Source organism: Ascaphus truei, chromosome 5 (genome assembly GCF_040206685.1).
Source record: "Ascaphus truei isolate aAscTru1 chromosome 5, aAscTru1.hap1, whole genome shotgun sequence".
NCBI classification, from domain to species: Eukaryota; Metazoa; Chordata; class Amphibia; order Anura; family Ascaphidae; genus Ascaphus; species Ascaphus truei.
The window spans coordinates 284,179,536-284,197,239 of record NC_134487.1 but is presented as its reverse complement, the minus strand read 5'-3'; the positions used below and the strand labels follow the sequence as shown (position 1 = coordinate 284,197,239).

At 48.9% G+C, this 17,704-nt stretch overlaps 1 protein-coding gene across 19 annotated transcripts in view; it reads left to right on the top strand.

Annotated features, from left to right (window-relative positions):
• ERC1 (ELKS/RAB6-interacting/CAST family member 1) overlaps positions 1–17,235 on the top strand; it is a 190,998-nt gene extending 173,763 nt beyond the window's left edge. For 13 of the 19 annotated variants that reach the window (XM_075602383.1, XM_075602380.1, XM_075602378.1 and 10 more), the window contains 2 exons: positions 10,757–10,945; positions 12,659–17,235. In XM_075602383.1, the coding sequence (XP_075458498.1) occupies positions 10,757–10,945; positions 12,659–12,796 (327 nt within the window). In that variant the 3' untranslated portion in view covers positions 12,797–17,235. Of the gene's footprint in view, positions 1–10,756; positions 10,946–12,658 lie in introns of those variants that run through there. The other 6 variants (XM_075602391.1, XM_075602389.1, XM_075602390.1 and 3 more) reach the window with 1 other exon arrangement.
• Positions 17,236–17,704: the final 469 nt, after the last annotated feature.

The window sequence follows — 17,704 nt, the reverse complement described above, 5'->3', positions numbered from 1 at the left end:
TCTATTTCTATGGATGTTGCAGGATATCTATCTCTATCTCTATTTCTATGGATGTTGCAGGGTATCTATCTCTATTTCTATGGATGTTGCAGGATATCTATATCTATCTATATAACTGCAGCTTCAGTAAATGTTTCCAGTTGGAGGTGTCTCTGTATATAAACAGCTGTACGTGTGCAAGCCGATCCGTGTGCACTGAAGGCGTGTTTACGTGTTTGTTATGGTACATTTATCCTATTCTTGCTGTATTGTAATCGGTTTCCCTGTGAATAAGAGGATTAGGGGGCTGGGATCTTGCACTGTTGGGGTTGCAGGGCCACGACTGGGACAGCTGGAGGAAGGGATTCTCCCTCCCCACTGACTGCCTGAATGCTTGAGTCCTGGTTCCCAGGAAACCACTCGGTGGACCTGTGGGTTTGTATCAGCAGGGCTTCATCTGTATGGATATATTCCAGGGTAGTACAGAGGTATCCTACCTCCTGATGCTGGAAACTCCCTATAAACAAGGAAAACACCAATGTCCTTAACCATCTAATTGACCTTGCAAAGCAATGCAACAGTCGGTATTCATGCTACAATATGAGTGGCATGGAGGCAGCCATCCTTAATGTAACCAACAGAAAATGCCCTCTCCCAGGTCAGCCCCTTAACCTGAGGGGTAGTGACTAATCCGCTGTTATTTAGGTACAGGTATTCAGTATACCGGTTGGGAAAATATGCTTTCCAATACGTGGCTGACCCTTCTGACAGTGAAGGGGTTAAAGAGGTGGCGGTTCTTTTAGGAGACTAAATTGTGCTTCTAGCTCTGTAAACCCCCGCACTCACCCCCCCCTCCTTCCCTCCCCTCCATGCTCAGACCCTGCTGCTTACAGGAGCAATAGGATGGGTCCACACCCTATGATGCATGACATGAAGGGATGATGTGTTCCAGGGTCCTACAGGGTGATGCATAGCTGCACACACCCCAGAGATCCGCTTGCTGTGTGGGGGACACCAGGCATGTTCTTTAAGGAAGGCAGTGTGATCACCAGCTTGAGCAGAGCTGTACTCTGCCCCCTCTCTGCCCTGTGATACTGTAGGAAGACGACTCTTCGGGCTCCCAGCTGGACCCCCCCCCCCCCCCCTGGGTTTCTGTTCTGAATTAAACCCACACACTTGATTGAGGTGTAGCTGGATCCTATCACTGTCTTCCTATTACCCAAGGAGATCAAAGCACGGCACAAATCAAGGCCTGTTTTAAAAAACATTGCAAACAGATGGCTGTCCTCTTTCTCCTGGGTTCTAGGGACCAGGCCTCTGGTTTTTGTTTCCACTGAAACTGTTATTCCTCCGCTGTTGGCTTCTAATGCCATTCCTGGAATCCAGTGGCCGTTGGCTGGAGGGTCGCTGACCATTAGTACGGTCACCTGTTGCACAGTGACTTTTTACATTCTCTCAAGTCCTGGTGCAAAATGCCCATTATCACCAGAGTGGTTATCCAGGTTATGTCTGTTTATTTCAGGAATGACTCTCTATCTGCTTAAGATGTGTAGCTATGGAAATAAAGTACTTTAATGCACCCATCTTTTGTGGAACCCATCTAAATGCCTAGCATGTATTAGTGGGGGACTTCAGTGCATTTTCTGTATCAGAGGGGCCCTGCTTTTTAACTCTGATTTATGAGTTAGGCAGAGTTTGATTCATTTGGGGAAGGTTTCATTCGTTGAAAGGCACGTCTAGCTCATTGGACGGTGATCCAATTTATTAAAAGTTTGGAAGGCAGTCTATCTCGCTGAAGGGGGGGGGCAGTCTCACTCGCTGGAGGGGGGGAGGCAGCCTCACACTCGCTGGAGCAGGGGGGAGGAGGCAGTCTCACTCGCTGGAGGTGGTAGAGAGGCACCCTCTCACCCGTGGAGGGTGGGGGGCAGTCTCACTCGCTGAAGGGGGGGGACAGCCTAATTCGCTGGAGGAGGGTCAGTCGTTCACTGTGTGGGGGAAGAAGGGCAGGCGCTCGCTGTGGGGGGAGGGTGGGCAGGCGCTCGCTGTGTTGGGGGGAGGGTGGGCCGGCGCTCGCTGTGTTGGGGGGAGGGTGGGCTGGCGCCCGCTGTGCTAGGGGGAGGTTGGACAGGCGCTCGCTGTGTTGGGGGAGGGTGGGCAGGTGCTCGCTGTGTGTGGGGGGAGGGTGGGCAAGAGCTCGCAGTATGGGGGGAAGGAAGGCAGGCGCTCACTGTGTGGGGGAGGGTGGGCAGGCGCTCGCTGTGTGGGGGGAAGCAGGGCAGGTGCTCGCTGTGTGGGGGGAAGAAGGGCAGGCACTCGCTGTGTGGGGGGAGGGTGGTCAGGCGCTCGCTGTGTGGGGGGAGGGTGGGCAGGCGCTCGCTGTGTGGGGGGAGTGTGGGCAGGCGCTCGCAGTGTGGGGGGAAGGAGAGCAGGCGCTCGCTGTGTGTGGGGTGAGGGTGGGCAGGCGCTCGCTGTGTGGGGGGAGTGTGGGCAGGCGCTCGCTGTGTGGGGGGAAAGGAGGGCAGGCGCTCGCTGTGTGGGGGGAGGGTGGGCAGGCGCTCGCTGTGTGGGGGGAGTGGGCAGGCGCTCGCTGTGTGGGGGGGAGTGTGGGCAGGCGCTCGCAGTGTGGGGGGAAGTAGAGCAGGCGCTCGCTGTGTGGGGTGAGGGTGGGCAGGCGCTCGCTGTGTGGGGGGAGTGTGGGCAGGCGCTCGCTGTGTGGGGGGAAGGAGGGCAGGCGCTCGCTGTGTGGGGGGAGGGTGGGCAGGCGCTCGCTGTGTGGGGGGAGTGTGGGCAGGCGCTCGCTGTGTGGGGGGGAGTGTGGGCAGGCGCTCGCAGTGTTGGGGGAAGGAGGGCAGGCGCTCGCTGTGTGTGGGGTGAGGGTGGACAGGCGCTCGCTGTGTGGGGGGAAGGAGGGCAGGCGCTCGCTGTGTGGGGGGAGTGTGGGCAGGCGCTCGCTGTGTGGGGGGAAGGAGGGCAGGCGCTCGCTGTGTGTGGGGGGAGGGTGGGCAGGCGCTCGCTGTGTGGGGGGAGGAGGGCAGGCGCTCGCTGTGTGGGGGGAAGGAGGGCAGGCGCTCGCTGTGTGGGGGGAAGGAGGGCAGGCGCTCGCTGTGTGGGGGGAAGGAGGGCAGGCGCTCGCTTTGTGTGGCGGGAGGGTGGGCAGGCGCTCGCTGTGTGGGGGGGAGGAGGGCAGGCGCTCGCAGTGTGGGGGGAAGGAGGGCAGGCGCTCGCTGTGTGTTCAGGGGCTCGCAGTGTGGGGGGAAGGAGGGCAGGCGCTCGCTGTGTGTGGGGGAAGGGTGGGCAGGCGCTCACTGTGGGGGAAGGGTGGGCAGGCGCTCGCTGTGTGGGGGGAAGGTGGTCAGGAGTCAGACTACAACAAAACTTACATAAAAAGGTCATATTTGGCCAAGAGATATCGGTATTGATTTATGTATTTTAATATAGGTTGTGGAAACTTGAGTCATGGAAAATCCATACTAAAAAGTACTTTAATGTGCATAGGAGGCATATTCAGTCTCCATAGGCTTCTTCACATCTATGTGCATGTTTTGTGTTGATGTGAAAATATGTCCACTGAAACATTTAAATACCTCACACATGAGAGGCGTGATTATTGATGAGATACTCAGCGTGACTAGGAGAAGCAGGTGGTAATTCAGACTGATGAATGACCCGACTGCCCATATCAATGCCTCGAACATGTACAAACTCCATTTGTTACTCCCCACGTCCTCTGTAACAAATTGGGAGCGCTGCCGATCCTCCTTGCCCTGACTAAACGGATGCCCCTTGGCCTCTCTCAGATTTGCAGCTCTCTCCAGCTGTGCTCAGGAGATACCTCTGCCATGGGCTCAATCATCTTCCATGGACTAATACCTTGTTCTACCGAAGCTCCGAGAGTAACTAGAAGAATAATACAGATACAACGAGTCCATGCCACAAACCGTGGCAAGCCATGGATCTGGCCTGGCATCTAGTCTCAAGCCAGGATTTCCACTGGACAGGCCAGAGCACCTCCCGGATATACTTCCAGTCTGTTTTCACTAAGAAATCGCTCCACATTTGACCATGGTGGGGTTCACAATAGCACTACATTTTTTAATTTTTCTTATTTTACAGCATAAATAACGTTGTTTTTCAATGTGGTCACAGGAGCTTTGTTCCAGTTTTTAGGAGGTTTAGAACCTCATGGAAGTGAGGCAAAGTACCACTGTATTTAGATTAGACATATGCCTGGCGATATATAGGTAGATGAGACAGAAACAGATTATCATGCACATGAAGTATAAGGGGCAGAGACAAGTGCAGATGCCGCCCGTGGCTTTTTCTCTCTGCTTTTTAGACCGTGTAATGTTGAGGACATGTTCCTACTTTTTGCTGTGTTCCTGAGCCTCCCATCGGAAAGCGCTGAGCAAGAGCAGAGTCAGGAAATAGTTAATCTCTGGGACTCCTTCATGGTGTCTGGAAATATCCGAACCATTTTTCACTGCAAATGTGCTTCCTTGGTTACTTCTGGCAGGAACTGGTCTTGGACAAGACAGCCGTGTCCTCCCTCTGCCAAAAGCCTTTTCCACTTCCCTAAACTGTCAGGGCAGGCTAGGACAGAGGAGCGGCTGCTGTGCGTATAACTGCACCCACACTCCTCTCCCTCTCTCCACCGGCGTCCTCTCCCAGACGCGGCTGGATGGAGCTCCCATGAAGGGATGCAGACCATTGCTCTGTTTCCATTTAGGACAATGAGGGGAAAGACTTGGCAGCTCCCATTCCTTTTCTCCACGAGGGCCAGATTCCTGGAGACTCTCTGTTCCCGCATCTTCTCAGAACTCCCACACTCTTCTCCCTTCTCTCCCACTTCAGGGAATCTATAGGTTCAGGGTGCTACAGAGTTACCACCCATCTACTGTATGATGTGTAAGAGCTGCATACCAGTATGAAAGGTATTGATTGGGTGCTCCAGTGCTAGGGTATATATAGAGTATAGAGTAACAGTCTCCCACCTGCAGACCCATTTGGTAGCTAGCTTTTTCCATGTTTATATGTTTCTGTAGCGTATTAACTTTCACCAACTCTGCTGGCAGACTGCTCTGAGAGTGCTGGCAGACTGCTCTGAGAGTGCTGGCAGACTGCTCTGAGAGTGCTGGCAGACTGCTCGGAGAGTGCTGGCAGGCTGCTCGGAGAGTGCTGGCAGACTGCTCGGAGAGTGCTGGCAGGCTGCTCGGAGAGTGCTGGCAATGTAAAGCACCATTGGACTTGGGTACTCCATAGTAACAAAATATGAATCATTTTGTTTATAGGCAATATAAATAAAATGATACATACAACATATCCGGTGACGTGATAAATAGCTTCCCTGCACTCCTGTGGCTTGTGAACCCTGTCCTTCTAATAATAATAATAATTCCGGGCTCTATGCATCAAATGACAAATTCCGGTGCAGTGTCATTATTTTGTCGTAACCCCGTGCTTAAATATCCTGCAGCAGACGCCATCTTTGGCAGTAATCTTGCTTGCACCATTTTTGGGGTCATCGTGTCTGCGATGAGATGAAGGATTGATGGAGCACGTGGGAGGCGTTAGGACGAGGTGACAATAAGGAATGTGCGCTTTTCTCTTTTTTACCTTAAAGGTGGCATGTCACGTAGTGTGTGTGTGTGTGTGTGTGTGTGTGTGTGTGTGTGTGTGTGTGTGTGTGTGTGTGTGTGTGTGTGTGTGTTTAATAACATCTAGCTGACACCTCCCCGCAAGGCACTAAAAGTGATCGCTAACCCTATAATCCGTCGCACTACATCCCAATTACGCTGCTACCACCGGGATTAATTTAAGTGCTACCCCTCGGACGTCCCCTTATACCAACAAAATATGTGCTTAAAACCAAATCCAATTTCGCAGAAAATGCGGTCAATCGCCTTCAAAAAGATATTAGGTTCAATTAGAGCCCAAAGCGCGTACTTATTCAGTGTACAGTGCTCGTTACAGAAGAGAGATTAGTAAAACATACAATATGTAAGGGCAGGCAACTTTACCGAGTAAAAAGGGATACAACGGAGCCTAATACCCTCAAGGCTCTTCAAGAGGTTGTGGGGACCGCACATATGAGACTGCACACGTAGATGTATTCTGATTTTGTGAGTCTCAAAATACACTTTCAAATACGTAACTTTGCCTCTGTGACAAAGAACAGGCATGAGAGCCTGTGTCATTTCCCCACTGAGTATGAGAGCCCACCTTTTGTGGGTGTCTTATCGCCCACTCGTCACTCTGGGGACCGTTTTTTTTAGCTGGCGTTCCTGGGTGAGAGAAGATTATTTAATTTACTTTAATGTGAGTATAAAATACCCCATAACTCTCTTGCAGAGTAATAATACCTATGTCCTTGCGTCCTGGTGATTGACGCACGCAAAGACACCCCTTTTTGATACTCCCACTTTTACGTTTGCGCGCAGAACACGATCGGTCATTTGCAACACAGATGCCTTCCTGTACTGCTCACACAATTTAACCTTTGCATGGCTTTATCGTGGCAAGGCATGTCGTGTTTTTTGTTTTTGTTTGTGCAAAATACACCAAATTTAACAGCAGTAGGAATATACTTCATAAATCTGTCGTTTATTGTACGAGTGTTCAAACTGTGGGGCCTGCCCCCCAAATGTCCTATGGAGGGTGCCGGACCGAGCCTCATGCGTATAGAGGTTCTGCGCTCTTTCCCACAACATTTAAATTGATTGCCAGGGAGAGCGCGGGTCCTCTAACTGCCACGTGCTTTCTATCTGGCTTCTCCTCCTACATCTTCTGATGGCGACGACGCATCGTAAAATGACTCCGCGACATGAAATAGTGGTGCGTTGCCGTGACAGGGCGGAGATACCGGAGAGCATTGGGGGAGCGAGCGCGACAACGTTTGAACACCCCTGGCATATCGGACAGGATAAATTTGTGGACACAACTGTGCCAGCACACACATACCTCTTGATACATAGAGCCCATTGTATTTTTCTTCTATAGCGCTGATAGTGTACGTAGAGCTGTTTGTACAGTTATATAGTTACATAGTAGATGAGGTGGAAAAATACGTGCGTCCATAAAGTTCAACCTATGCTAAATTTAGACAACAGATACTTTATCCTCTATATATATATATATATATATATAATATTATATATATACATATATATACACACACACACACACACACACACACACACTTATTGATCCAGATAGAGGAATGGTCTCGGCCATTCAGACCGTTGTATAAATATGTCCATTTCATTTTAATCGAACAGCTCCCTGTCAGAGCCTCCAAGCGTTGTACATCTTACACACATACGCATGCCTTTGTAAATATGGCCATTACAGCCACGCCTGAAATTGAAGAGGTTACACCCACCATATAAAAGTAATACTCCTATCCATCTGGCAGGGATGTGGTTAATGCAGTTTTATAGACTCTGCTCAGTCACGGTCAAGCAGAAGTACCATATCTGAGGCGTGTCTGATCGGGATAGATACGTGTTCCTGTCTTTGTACGAGCGCTCCTGTCTATTCGGGGCCGCCAATAAAAAAAACTTGAGGCCTCAGGACAAATTAAAGGAGCAGTGTCCCCCCTAATTAATACCCCTATCTCTTCCCCCCCCTCCCTATATATACATATACACATACTCCTGTCTATATATAATAGAACGTGTGTGTGTGTGTGTGTGTGTGTGTGTACAAGCGCTCCTATCTGGTGGAACTCTCTGGCCTGTGTGACTCGGTGGAATGTGACACTGTGCTGTCCCCACCTCACTCTGCCACACTGATAGGGAGCTGTGACATGTCCTGGAGTCCTGACCACAGACTAGTGGCTGAGAGGACGTGGGTTGTCTAAGTGTCCTGATGTCATAGCTATAAAGAGAGCAGCTAGACATGGAGATTTAACCTCTTCACTGCAAGCATTGTTTCTGCTCTTATTCCCCTCCTCCACCCCCAAATATAGTGTGCCAATAGTTCCATTTTTCTCCTCCTGATTGATTTTTGGTGTGGGGGAGATTTGTAAGCACTGTGCCATGGTCAGCGCCGCGTTGGAATAGCTGCAGCCTTCTGTCCTTGGTCCCCATCAAGGCCAGCACAGCCTGTTATATTTGGGCCCATATTTACTAAGCGGCACTATTGCACAAGACCCCAGGTAACCTATTCCTTCGCTGTGCCGTAAACGTGCCATCCAGCGCTGGAAGGTATTTTGCGGCGTCGCACCACTTAATAAATATGGCCCGTGATACTTTTCTGTCTGTTTGAATATCTGCTGAACATATCTCGGGCTGTTTCACAGTGTGTAAGAAATGTGTTGGCTGACAGAGTGCTTTCACCTGTAAACCCAGTATATCCTGCTGAGGCACCGTACAGGCGACTCTCTCACCCCCCTCCGTTACCTGAAGGTCGCAGAATCCTGTGCTGTGTCCCCTGTCCGTTCAGTAGGACCCCAGGCTGGACATGTCTATAATTGTGCTGTTATCTCTGGGGTTTCTGGATCATGTTGGAGGATTTAATTCCCTCTTATCTGCGTGCTGACGGCCACTTGAGTTTCTCGGGTCCTGGCAGAGCAGGGCTGTTACACAGCCGGGCTGCTGTTTCTCTCCTCTTATCTCTGAGAGCATTACCCAGACTGAGAAGCCGTTCCTCTCACCTGATCCTCTTCACACCTGAACTGGGCTCAGTGGACTGACAACGTAACAGTCCGCAGTGCCACACAATATAAACGTGCAGGGAAGAGACGCACAATTCATGTGGAAGAGAACCAGTTACGGTGAGAAGAACTTGCAATCTGAGTGTTAGATTTGGTCAACTTTAAGGCCAGGAAAAAAAAGAAATGTTTGAACAACACATCGATCTAAATTGGCGTCCTTCGTAAAGATTCGCTTCTCCTTAACATGCTGGTTTTAATGATTTGCGTCCGGTAGAAATGACACGGCTGTTGTCACCGAGTTTTCCAAATGCTTATTCTCATCGGATGCATCTTCTTCTTCCCCTTGATCTGTTTGATTTAATGATCGCAGCGTAACAACTACAGAGCAAAGAGCTGATAATTGAAAAGTAGCTGGTAGAATCCAGGATCCACACTCCTACCACAAAATCAATTCGGTAAAGATGGTAAATGCCCCCCCCCCCCCCCCTTCCCAGTGCATGTGGTTACTGGTGACCATTTAAAGCCGCAATCCACACTGCTTGTTGTTTTATCTTTCCTGAAAGGAAAGGGGGGGAGGAGGAGACCCTCAGAGTTGATTCCCCGATGAGTGGGGGGGACGTTCGATAACCATGCGGCCTCAACTGTAGGTTTGTGTATCTTATTAGAAAGTTGCGTTTTGTGTCACTTTGACAGTGTGACAGTGAACGTATTGCACTAATAAATATATATCTATATCCTCCGTTTCTTTCTGTATTGACCATCCCTGTCCAATCCCATCTTATTTTTGAGTCATTTTGTCACTTTTTTCCGCCATATTGAGTCACATGAGACCTTGATTGTGCCCTGAAAAGTCATTTGGACTATACGTATTTTGGACGTTTTTGTGCGGGAGCCTTGCGCACTTCCCAGGCGGACGTCTGTTTTCACTTGAAATATTTTGTAGATTATTTCTTATTTGTCTAATATCAGTTAATATTTTAAAATTGACAGTGTGTTACACTTTGCACAGTGTGTTATAGACAGACCGAAAACGGCAACAGCCGTGTTAGTCCAGTTTATTAGTTAGCCCATTTATTCTGATATAATTGATCTCAGCCAGGATTGCTCCTTTAAGTTAATAAATATTTACAAATATCTGGTTTTTGCGGTGCTAATCACTTGCTTCTCACCTATAAAGCACTTGCCTTTGTCCTATGTGAGACAGCATCTACATCGGTGTTGGCTAACTCCAGTCCTCAAGGGCCACCAACAGGCAGGGGGTTTGTGATATCCCTGCTTCAGCACAGGTGGCTCAGTTTTTGGTTGAGCCACCCGTGCTGAAGCAGGGATATCCCGAATACCTGGCCTGTTGGTGGCCCTTGAGGACTGGAGTTGGCCGCCCCTGAGCGACATCTTTTGCTATCCCTCGATTACAGTATAAAACAGAGAAGAGCTGCCGTTATGAGAGTCATAGCCTTCTCCCCTGCCCCACCTCACGCTCCCGTTCTCTTGAAAGGTTTAACGGCAAAACCATGTGAGCCAATCAGAATGTTCCACTTGAGCTGCCCATAATGTACCCATGTGCGCGAGCCAATCAGAATGTTCCACCTGAGCTGCCCATAATGTACCCATGTGCGCGAGCCAATCAGAATGTTCCACCTGAGCTGCCCATAATGTACCCATGTGCGTGAGCCAATCAGAATGTTCCACCTGAGCTGCCCATAATGTACCCATGTGCGCGAGACAATCAGAATGTTCCACTTGAGCTGCCCATAATGTACCCATGTGCGCGAGCCAATCAGAATGTTCCACCTGAGCTGCCCATAATGTACCCATGTGCGTGAGCCAATCAGAATGTTCCACCTGAGCTGCCCATAATGTACCCATGTGCGCGAGACAATCAGAATGTTCCACCTGAGCTGCCCATAATGTGCCCATGTGCGCGAGATAAGAGGGTGGCTCGGCAAAGCAGGATGGGGCTCTGACGTGTAATGGCGGCTGCGCATCTGGTGGAGGTTTCCTTCTGTCCTTCCATGTACTTCTGTGTGCTGCTTCACATCATTTGGTGGGGTGTGGGGGGGCGCTCTAGTGACCCCGGTGGGGCCTTTTGCCCCTGTTTTGCTGACTCCTTCTCTCCTCCTCCAGATGATCCAACCCCTCATAGACCTTGACCAGAACCGCAGCAAACTCAAATTGTACGTCGGACACCTGACTGCTCTCTGCCAGGACCGAGACCCCCAGATACTCCATGGGCTCCACCCGCCTGACTCCTACTATCTGGACGACAACCGGGCAGCTTGGGAGCAGGGGCTGCAGAAGATGACCCGGGAGCAGGTGAGTGTCCAACTGACCAGAAGTCCGGAGAGTGCGCTCAGAATCTGTATTACACTCACAATACTGTACATACGTCCTATTGGGCTCTGACGCATTACAGATGGTTTAATTTATACAGGTTCTGTTAATTAACCTCTTGTGATGCCAGATGGTCATCAGTGTGTGTCTTATGTTCCTCTTGCTGCAAAGGGGTTAAAGCCTCAGTCAGTGGTAGGCAACATGATCTACTTCGCAGGCTACACGTGCATCCCTTAAACCCTCATAAAGGCCGCACATTACACACACACACACACACACATATGATTTAGCACGGTCATTAGGCAGCTGAGATAGTGGGAAGAAGCTACAATCCAAACCAGCAACATCTCCACTACCTCTGCAGTGGGGAGAGCGGGATCCTGGGACAGCCAGAGCTTGAGGGCCGCAGTTGAAGCCCCCCCCCCCCCCCCCCCGAGAGCCGACTCTTGCCCACCAATGCTCTGTGATGCACATGGCTTCTTATCACCCAGCACATGTGCTGTTGATGTGTGTGTGCAACACGCGATTTATCTACAAGCCGGAAGAAAGAGGTTGGTCTCTCTCTAGACCTGGTGATCCCTTCACCTCAACCAGATCTTACCCTCACCAGTGTAAACCTCATCAGAACAGACCTTTATTTATTAATTTAAATGTGTTTCCAACAGCCAAAGCCAGAAAGGCACTGGAGGCTTGTAAGGGCATCTGTGATTCCGGGAGAGATTGGTACTGAAGCTCATTTCTGCCCCCATAGACACGGTTCCAGATTCCCAGGTTACATACCAGGCCCCTTGGAACTGCTGCTACTGTTATTATCATTATTATATATGGTCTTAAGTTTTACATATAGTGTATACACAACATTCAGAACACATTTCTTACATGTGCAATATAAATATAAGACTGGACCAGCAAAAGTCTGAAAAATGGTACACTGTAGATAGTCAGGTGTTACAAAGCTGCTCGAGTTAAAACCTGAACACACGGCAAAATGAGTTACATAATATACTGGTGTTTATAATGCAATCACTTCAAATGTTCTGTCATTAATGTGTCAGGAATATGAACGGATGGTAAATAAGCTTGAGTTATTTGAGCCTGAGATTGTACCTGAGAACCTCGCAATGGAAACTGCTTTTAATCATCGGGGGGATTACTCGCTCAGGTCCCAGAATAGAGGGGGTTTGGGCCACTAACCACAGCAAGTTATTACTAATAACCAATGCATTCGCACACACATAATCTGCACATGAATAAAATGATTCTTCTCAATATTCTGAATTCGGCAGCAGATTAACAGTGCAGTGAAAATGGCTAATTCTATTTTTTTATTTTTTTTTTAACGAACAAAGTTCCAGCAATATTACATCATCAGAGCAAAATGTATGGGCAAATGTCCTCATTATATTAATCATTCCCATGCTGTTTGTACCGATCCGTCTCACAGCAGTGATGGTCAGTCTGTGGTCCTCTTGGCCTGTGTAACATTGTATATATAATACATATTCAGGGTGACATTGTATCTTCGGTTTGTAACGCCAGTTTGACATGTGACTGATGTAGCACATCATCTGCCCTGCGTTGCTCAACGCAGTGAAGGGTAAGAAGAGAAGGGGGGGTGTCTGTGAGTCTCCCACATGCCTCGAGTGGGTCCCCCGCTCTCCCCACTCTGCTGACGTTGCTCCTCTTGTCCTGCAGCTGAACGACGAGCTGGAGAAGTGTGAGCACGAGGGTGCGGACCTGCAGGAGTTCGCCAACACCATCCTGCAGCAGATCGCAGATCACTGCCCTGACATCCTGGAGCAAGTAGTCAATGCCTTGGAGGAGTCATCCTGACCTGACCGCTCCCCACACACAACACCCAGCGTCTGCGGCCCGTCTGTGTGGACATGTTAGCTGATGACCTTTGCCTCTGCACGCAGGCTCCTGCCCGTGGAAGGGACCTGCTCACTTGGCCTTGCACTGCCTGTTAGCTCACTATGCTCTTTGACCGTTGCCGGAGATGCAGCCCACTGGGGCTGACACTTCTCTGTGTTTTGGGGGCTGCACTCGGATTCCTTGGGATCGATTTTTACTTCTTTTTTTTTAAGCTGGAGGCAGCTGCCCCTGGCCCTGTGAGTGTAGAGAGAGAGAGAGGGGTCTCTGTTTAATTTTAATAACCCATCATGAACTCTCAACACAAATGCAATAAGTGCGTGTGGAGCCACACGGGGTTAGTTGCACCAGGCCTCTTACAAACGAAGTTCCTTTGAAACTGTTACAAGATATTTTCTTTTAATCAAAAGAGATGATGTTACGGTCTCGGAATTTGAGGATGTTCGGGCCAACGTAACACGTTCTACACGCTCGAATAGGGTCACTTCCTCTGAACGTTATCACGCTGAATTCCTCTGCACAAACTTAACTAATTGGCCAGAGGTCCGTTAGTATCCAAGAAATGATCTGTTGTTGCTGTTACTAACTTTCTTTTCCTGCCAGTGTTCTGTGTGTAGATTCTGAGTATCTGTCTGCCTGCAGAATACAGCACCTGATTTATGAAATAACACCCTCTTTCTCCCCGTTAGGTTTCAACTCTTGAGAAATCCAGCTGTTTTTTCAGTTTTGCAGTTGTATGATACATACAGGGACAGGGAGGAGACTTTCCTGTTCTGTTGTTGTCACTTTCACGGTGGCCTGTCCTCTGCCTTAGTTACGAACATGTCTGCAACCCACCAGCTGGTGAAAGCCATTAGTGCTGGACGGTCTGTCATAGTGTCACCTCCTACCCTCTCCCAGTGCTGCAGTGTCACAAGACCAGACAGTGACAGGGCCCTGCAGCGTCACCATGTCCTGCTCCCATCTTGTCGCCTTGCCAGAGGAGAGCAGGTTTTGCAATTGGGATGGAGAATGGAAATGCCATATCAGCCTTTTAACACTTTCACTGCCAAAGCAACATGTCGCAGGCCTCTGACCGATGCAGAATTACCTACAAGAGACTTTTTTTTTTGTATCTCAGACCTTCCTTAGATTAGAGACTACATTGAAACGGCAGCATGACACTACAGGAGTTATATTATCCTTCGATTGCTCGTCTCTAGGAAATGGTTTGGATTATGGATGGTTTCATGAGCAGGTCCTGTCTCTTGGATCAGTGTTTTGCAGTCTGCCCTCTTCCCTCCCCCCCCCCCCCATTTATTTGGTTGTATCGGTACCTCTAATTCCCTGTGGCACTGCAATGTATCAGGGGGGAACGGGGAGGAGGAGGGAACGCGTCAGACACAGATCACTTCTGTCTGTCAGACCACTCTCGCACCTCTGCACAGATACAGGCGCCCTGGGATTTGAAATCCACCCTCCTGCTTTGTTTTCCTGCCCCCTAATTACTCACTACAGGAATGTCCTGCTGCTCATAAACCCCCCATGAAAATAATTGGCCTCCCACTTCCCAACTTAAATCCCATTAATGTATATGGCCTTCCCAAACATTCAGGGCCTTGCTGCTCTTCGCCCCTCCTGCTTGCTGTAAATGGATCCCCTGCAGCTGATAACCCCAGGAATTCGCCTGATCATACATGAAGAGTGGTCATAAAGTCCCAAGGAAGGCACAGGGCTGGAGGAATTGGCATGCGGCTGTAGCAGGGAGGATGATGGGGAAAGGCCTTTACTGCATTGCTGGAAATTGAGTAAAAGGGGGGTTTGGACAATTCTGGGCCATGCAATAGATTATCTGCAATGGAGGTCAAAGGTTAAGAGGTAATACTAGATGAAGGAGCGGTGGCGTTTGTTTAGAAACTGCAGTGAGCAGATCTCAGCTACAAAATGGGGCTTTGCTCAGCAGTAAAGCTGCATAGGGATTCTGTATAATAAATTAAACTTCGCAGCAAAAGAGGATCACTATCCTGTGTGCATTGGTTGATCTGCCCATAGCAAGCGGCCTTGTGTATTCTGCTGATCAATGGCTCCTCCAGGAGCAGTGAGAATCGGTTATTGATGCACAGAATCCAGAAAACGTAACCTCGCTCAGGGTCTGTTCCCACCCCGCACCTCCAACCCCCCCTCCCCCCGTGTGTTCTCACCTGTTCTGTGGTGTCCCAGAGGCGCAGTTTCCACGCGGGTGCCAACATGCGGCAGAAGTGACCTAGTGTAGCGGTTAAGGCGTTTAATCTCAATTCCAGACTCTGCCTTAGTCACTTGCACACGGTCTGATCTCGGGGAAATCCCTTTAGCTCTCTGTGCTTTCGTTACCCCCTTGTAACTCGGTAATATTTATATCCTTGGTCCTTCTCCCTCTGTGTAGGTCACTGTGAAACATTCTACAGTAGGTTCCCACCCTGCTTGCAGGTTACCAGTCCTTTCCCCCCTCCTGTCCTGCACTTTTTTCCAGCGTATCAGGCAGTCTGTGCCCCCCACCAGCAGCAGCTCCAGGGGAGTGAATGTGACTCAGTCCTGCTTTATAATGCATGAGGATAGTGACTTAAATGTATGGCAGCTTCGGCTTGCAAACAGTGACTGAGAATGCACTGGTCGTACAGGAAAGATAACAACATTTCAGGGTAGAGGAGCTTTGGGAGGGGGCACAGACAGGTGGATATTAGGGGCTCGGACCCAGTCCTGATTTTATAAACCTGCCTTTTCCACCTCCACCCCCAGTGGGACAGGTGATTTAAATGTAACCCCTTACTCACAAGAGGCGCCTGTTCTATAGCAGGTGCAAAGCATTGCAAGTCCCCTACTACCTGCTAGCACGATCCAAGAGAAGCTGCGTGGTTATCCGTATAAGGGATTATTTCTTATACTCCCACCTCTAACTGGACCCATTTTATTTTCTCTAAGGTTTTTTTTTCATCATTGACCCTTTTTGCTGCCCTACGCCTGTGAAAGGGCTACGTATTCAGCAATAAGCAGGTCTACAATTCTCGCCCCTGTTTGCCGGTGGGTCTCGGGACAGTTTGACTTCATGGAGGATTTAGAAGGGGACGGAAGAGAAGGGGTTAGCACGTCCATTATTTATTGTCCTATTATTTTCACAATAATCAGCACTTTGCAGAAAATCGAGACGCGGAAACATTTCAGCGGGCGAATGAGGAACCTCAACGTAAAGCAAAGGAATTCCCCGGAGGGTCTGTGACACACTGGAAGGGTTAGCCCAGTCCGCGCTGGGTTTGGCTTCCTTGTACGTCGGTGATCCATTCTCTTCCTCACAGGCCTTTTCTGTCACTCCCTTGCCTCCGTTTTTTTCTATCCTATGTCCAGAGAGAGCAAAAAAATAATAATCTCTTTTTATTAAAAGAAACGCCGCTACCCGTTTTTCAGACGTTAATGTATATGTATGTAAATCTGTTACAGAGTACACTACCGACAAATCTTACTGAGCAAAATGGCTGCCGCTGCTAAACCTTTTTAGAGGAAAAAATAAACATGGAAAAAAAAATATATATATATATACCTTATTTTTTGGCAATTTTTTTTTTTTTTTTTTGTGTCGGGGGGAGGGGGGAATTAAAAAAAACAACAAAAGGACAAAAACCTCCATTCCCGACGTGTTTTGAGGAGTAACGTGTAATACCTGAATTTTCAGGCTCTTTTTACTTTGTATCCCTTTTTCTTGTGATTCTGCCTGCGCCGCTGGATCCTTAACCAACCGTTTGTGTATGTGTCTAATGCAGGGGTGGGCAACGGCCGTCCCCAGCAGGTCGGGTTTGCAGGATATCCCTGCTTCAGCACAGGTGGCTCAATCGAAGACGGAGCCTCCTTTGCTGAAGCAGGGACTGATTGAGCCACCTGTGCTGAAGCTGGGATGTCCTGAAAACCTGACCTGTTGGTGGCCCTTGAGGACTGAGTTGCCTACCCCATGTCCAATGTCTGTTAACCCATTCAGTGCCAGAAGGGTCTGTAATGCACAGGTGCCTCACCTTGCTGCAGGCTCTTCTGGCAGAGAAGGTGTTTAAAAAAAATAAAACCTCAAACCTGCAGAAATAGAATTTTGTGAGTGTAATGGTATGCCCCACACGCACACGTATGTGTATAGACGTGAGGTGTGTGCGCGCGCGTGTTTTAACGTTTTGATAAATTGCCATGCTTTTCTTACCGCCTGCGTTTGTACACGCTTAAAGCAGTATGTCATGGGTATACCCACCAGGAGATCCAGCACGCTCCAATATAAAGTTGTACAGAGTATGACTGCTTCCACCTTTCTCACTCTTCTCCCCTAGAGCAACAGGGGGGCTTTTAAACCTCTTTAGATTCTGCAGTAATTTCCTTTTGTGTTAATAAAGTCAGATTGTTTTTATACGATATGTTTGACAAGTCCTTTTCATATTTTAACTTGGACACGTGGGAAACGGGGAATTGTCACATTTTGATGCATCCGTTCTAACCATGCAGCGGCTCATTCCTCCCTAACTGCTCGCTGTAAGCAATCCCCGCAGTGCTCTCGCACACACACACACGGGACTAATCTATGCAGGCTACCTCGGTACACGTTCAAATTCCTTTCTTCGTGTCAATGGCAAAAAACAACTCTCTTAGTCTGTCTGACACACGACCCCCATAATGTATACAATGCTTTTATAGAGACCAGATTGCGAGACCTGTAATCAGATTTGTACGATCATTTCAGGTCATTTCACTGATTCATTTTAAGGAAAGAAAACGCAGAACAAGAGAATTATGGTTTTAAAAGGGTGGATTTGTTCAAAATAAGTGGACTTTTTTCCCCAAAGCATTGAGAAAGTCCAGTGGAACAGGCTGTGAAGCAAAGACTTG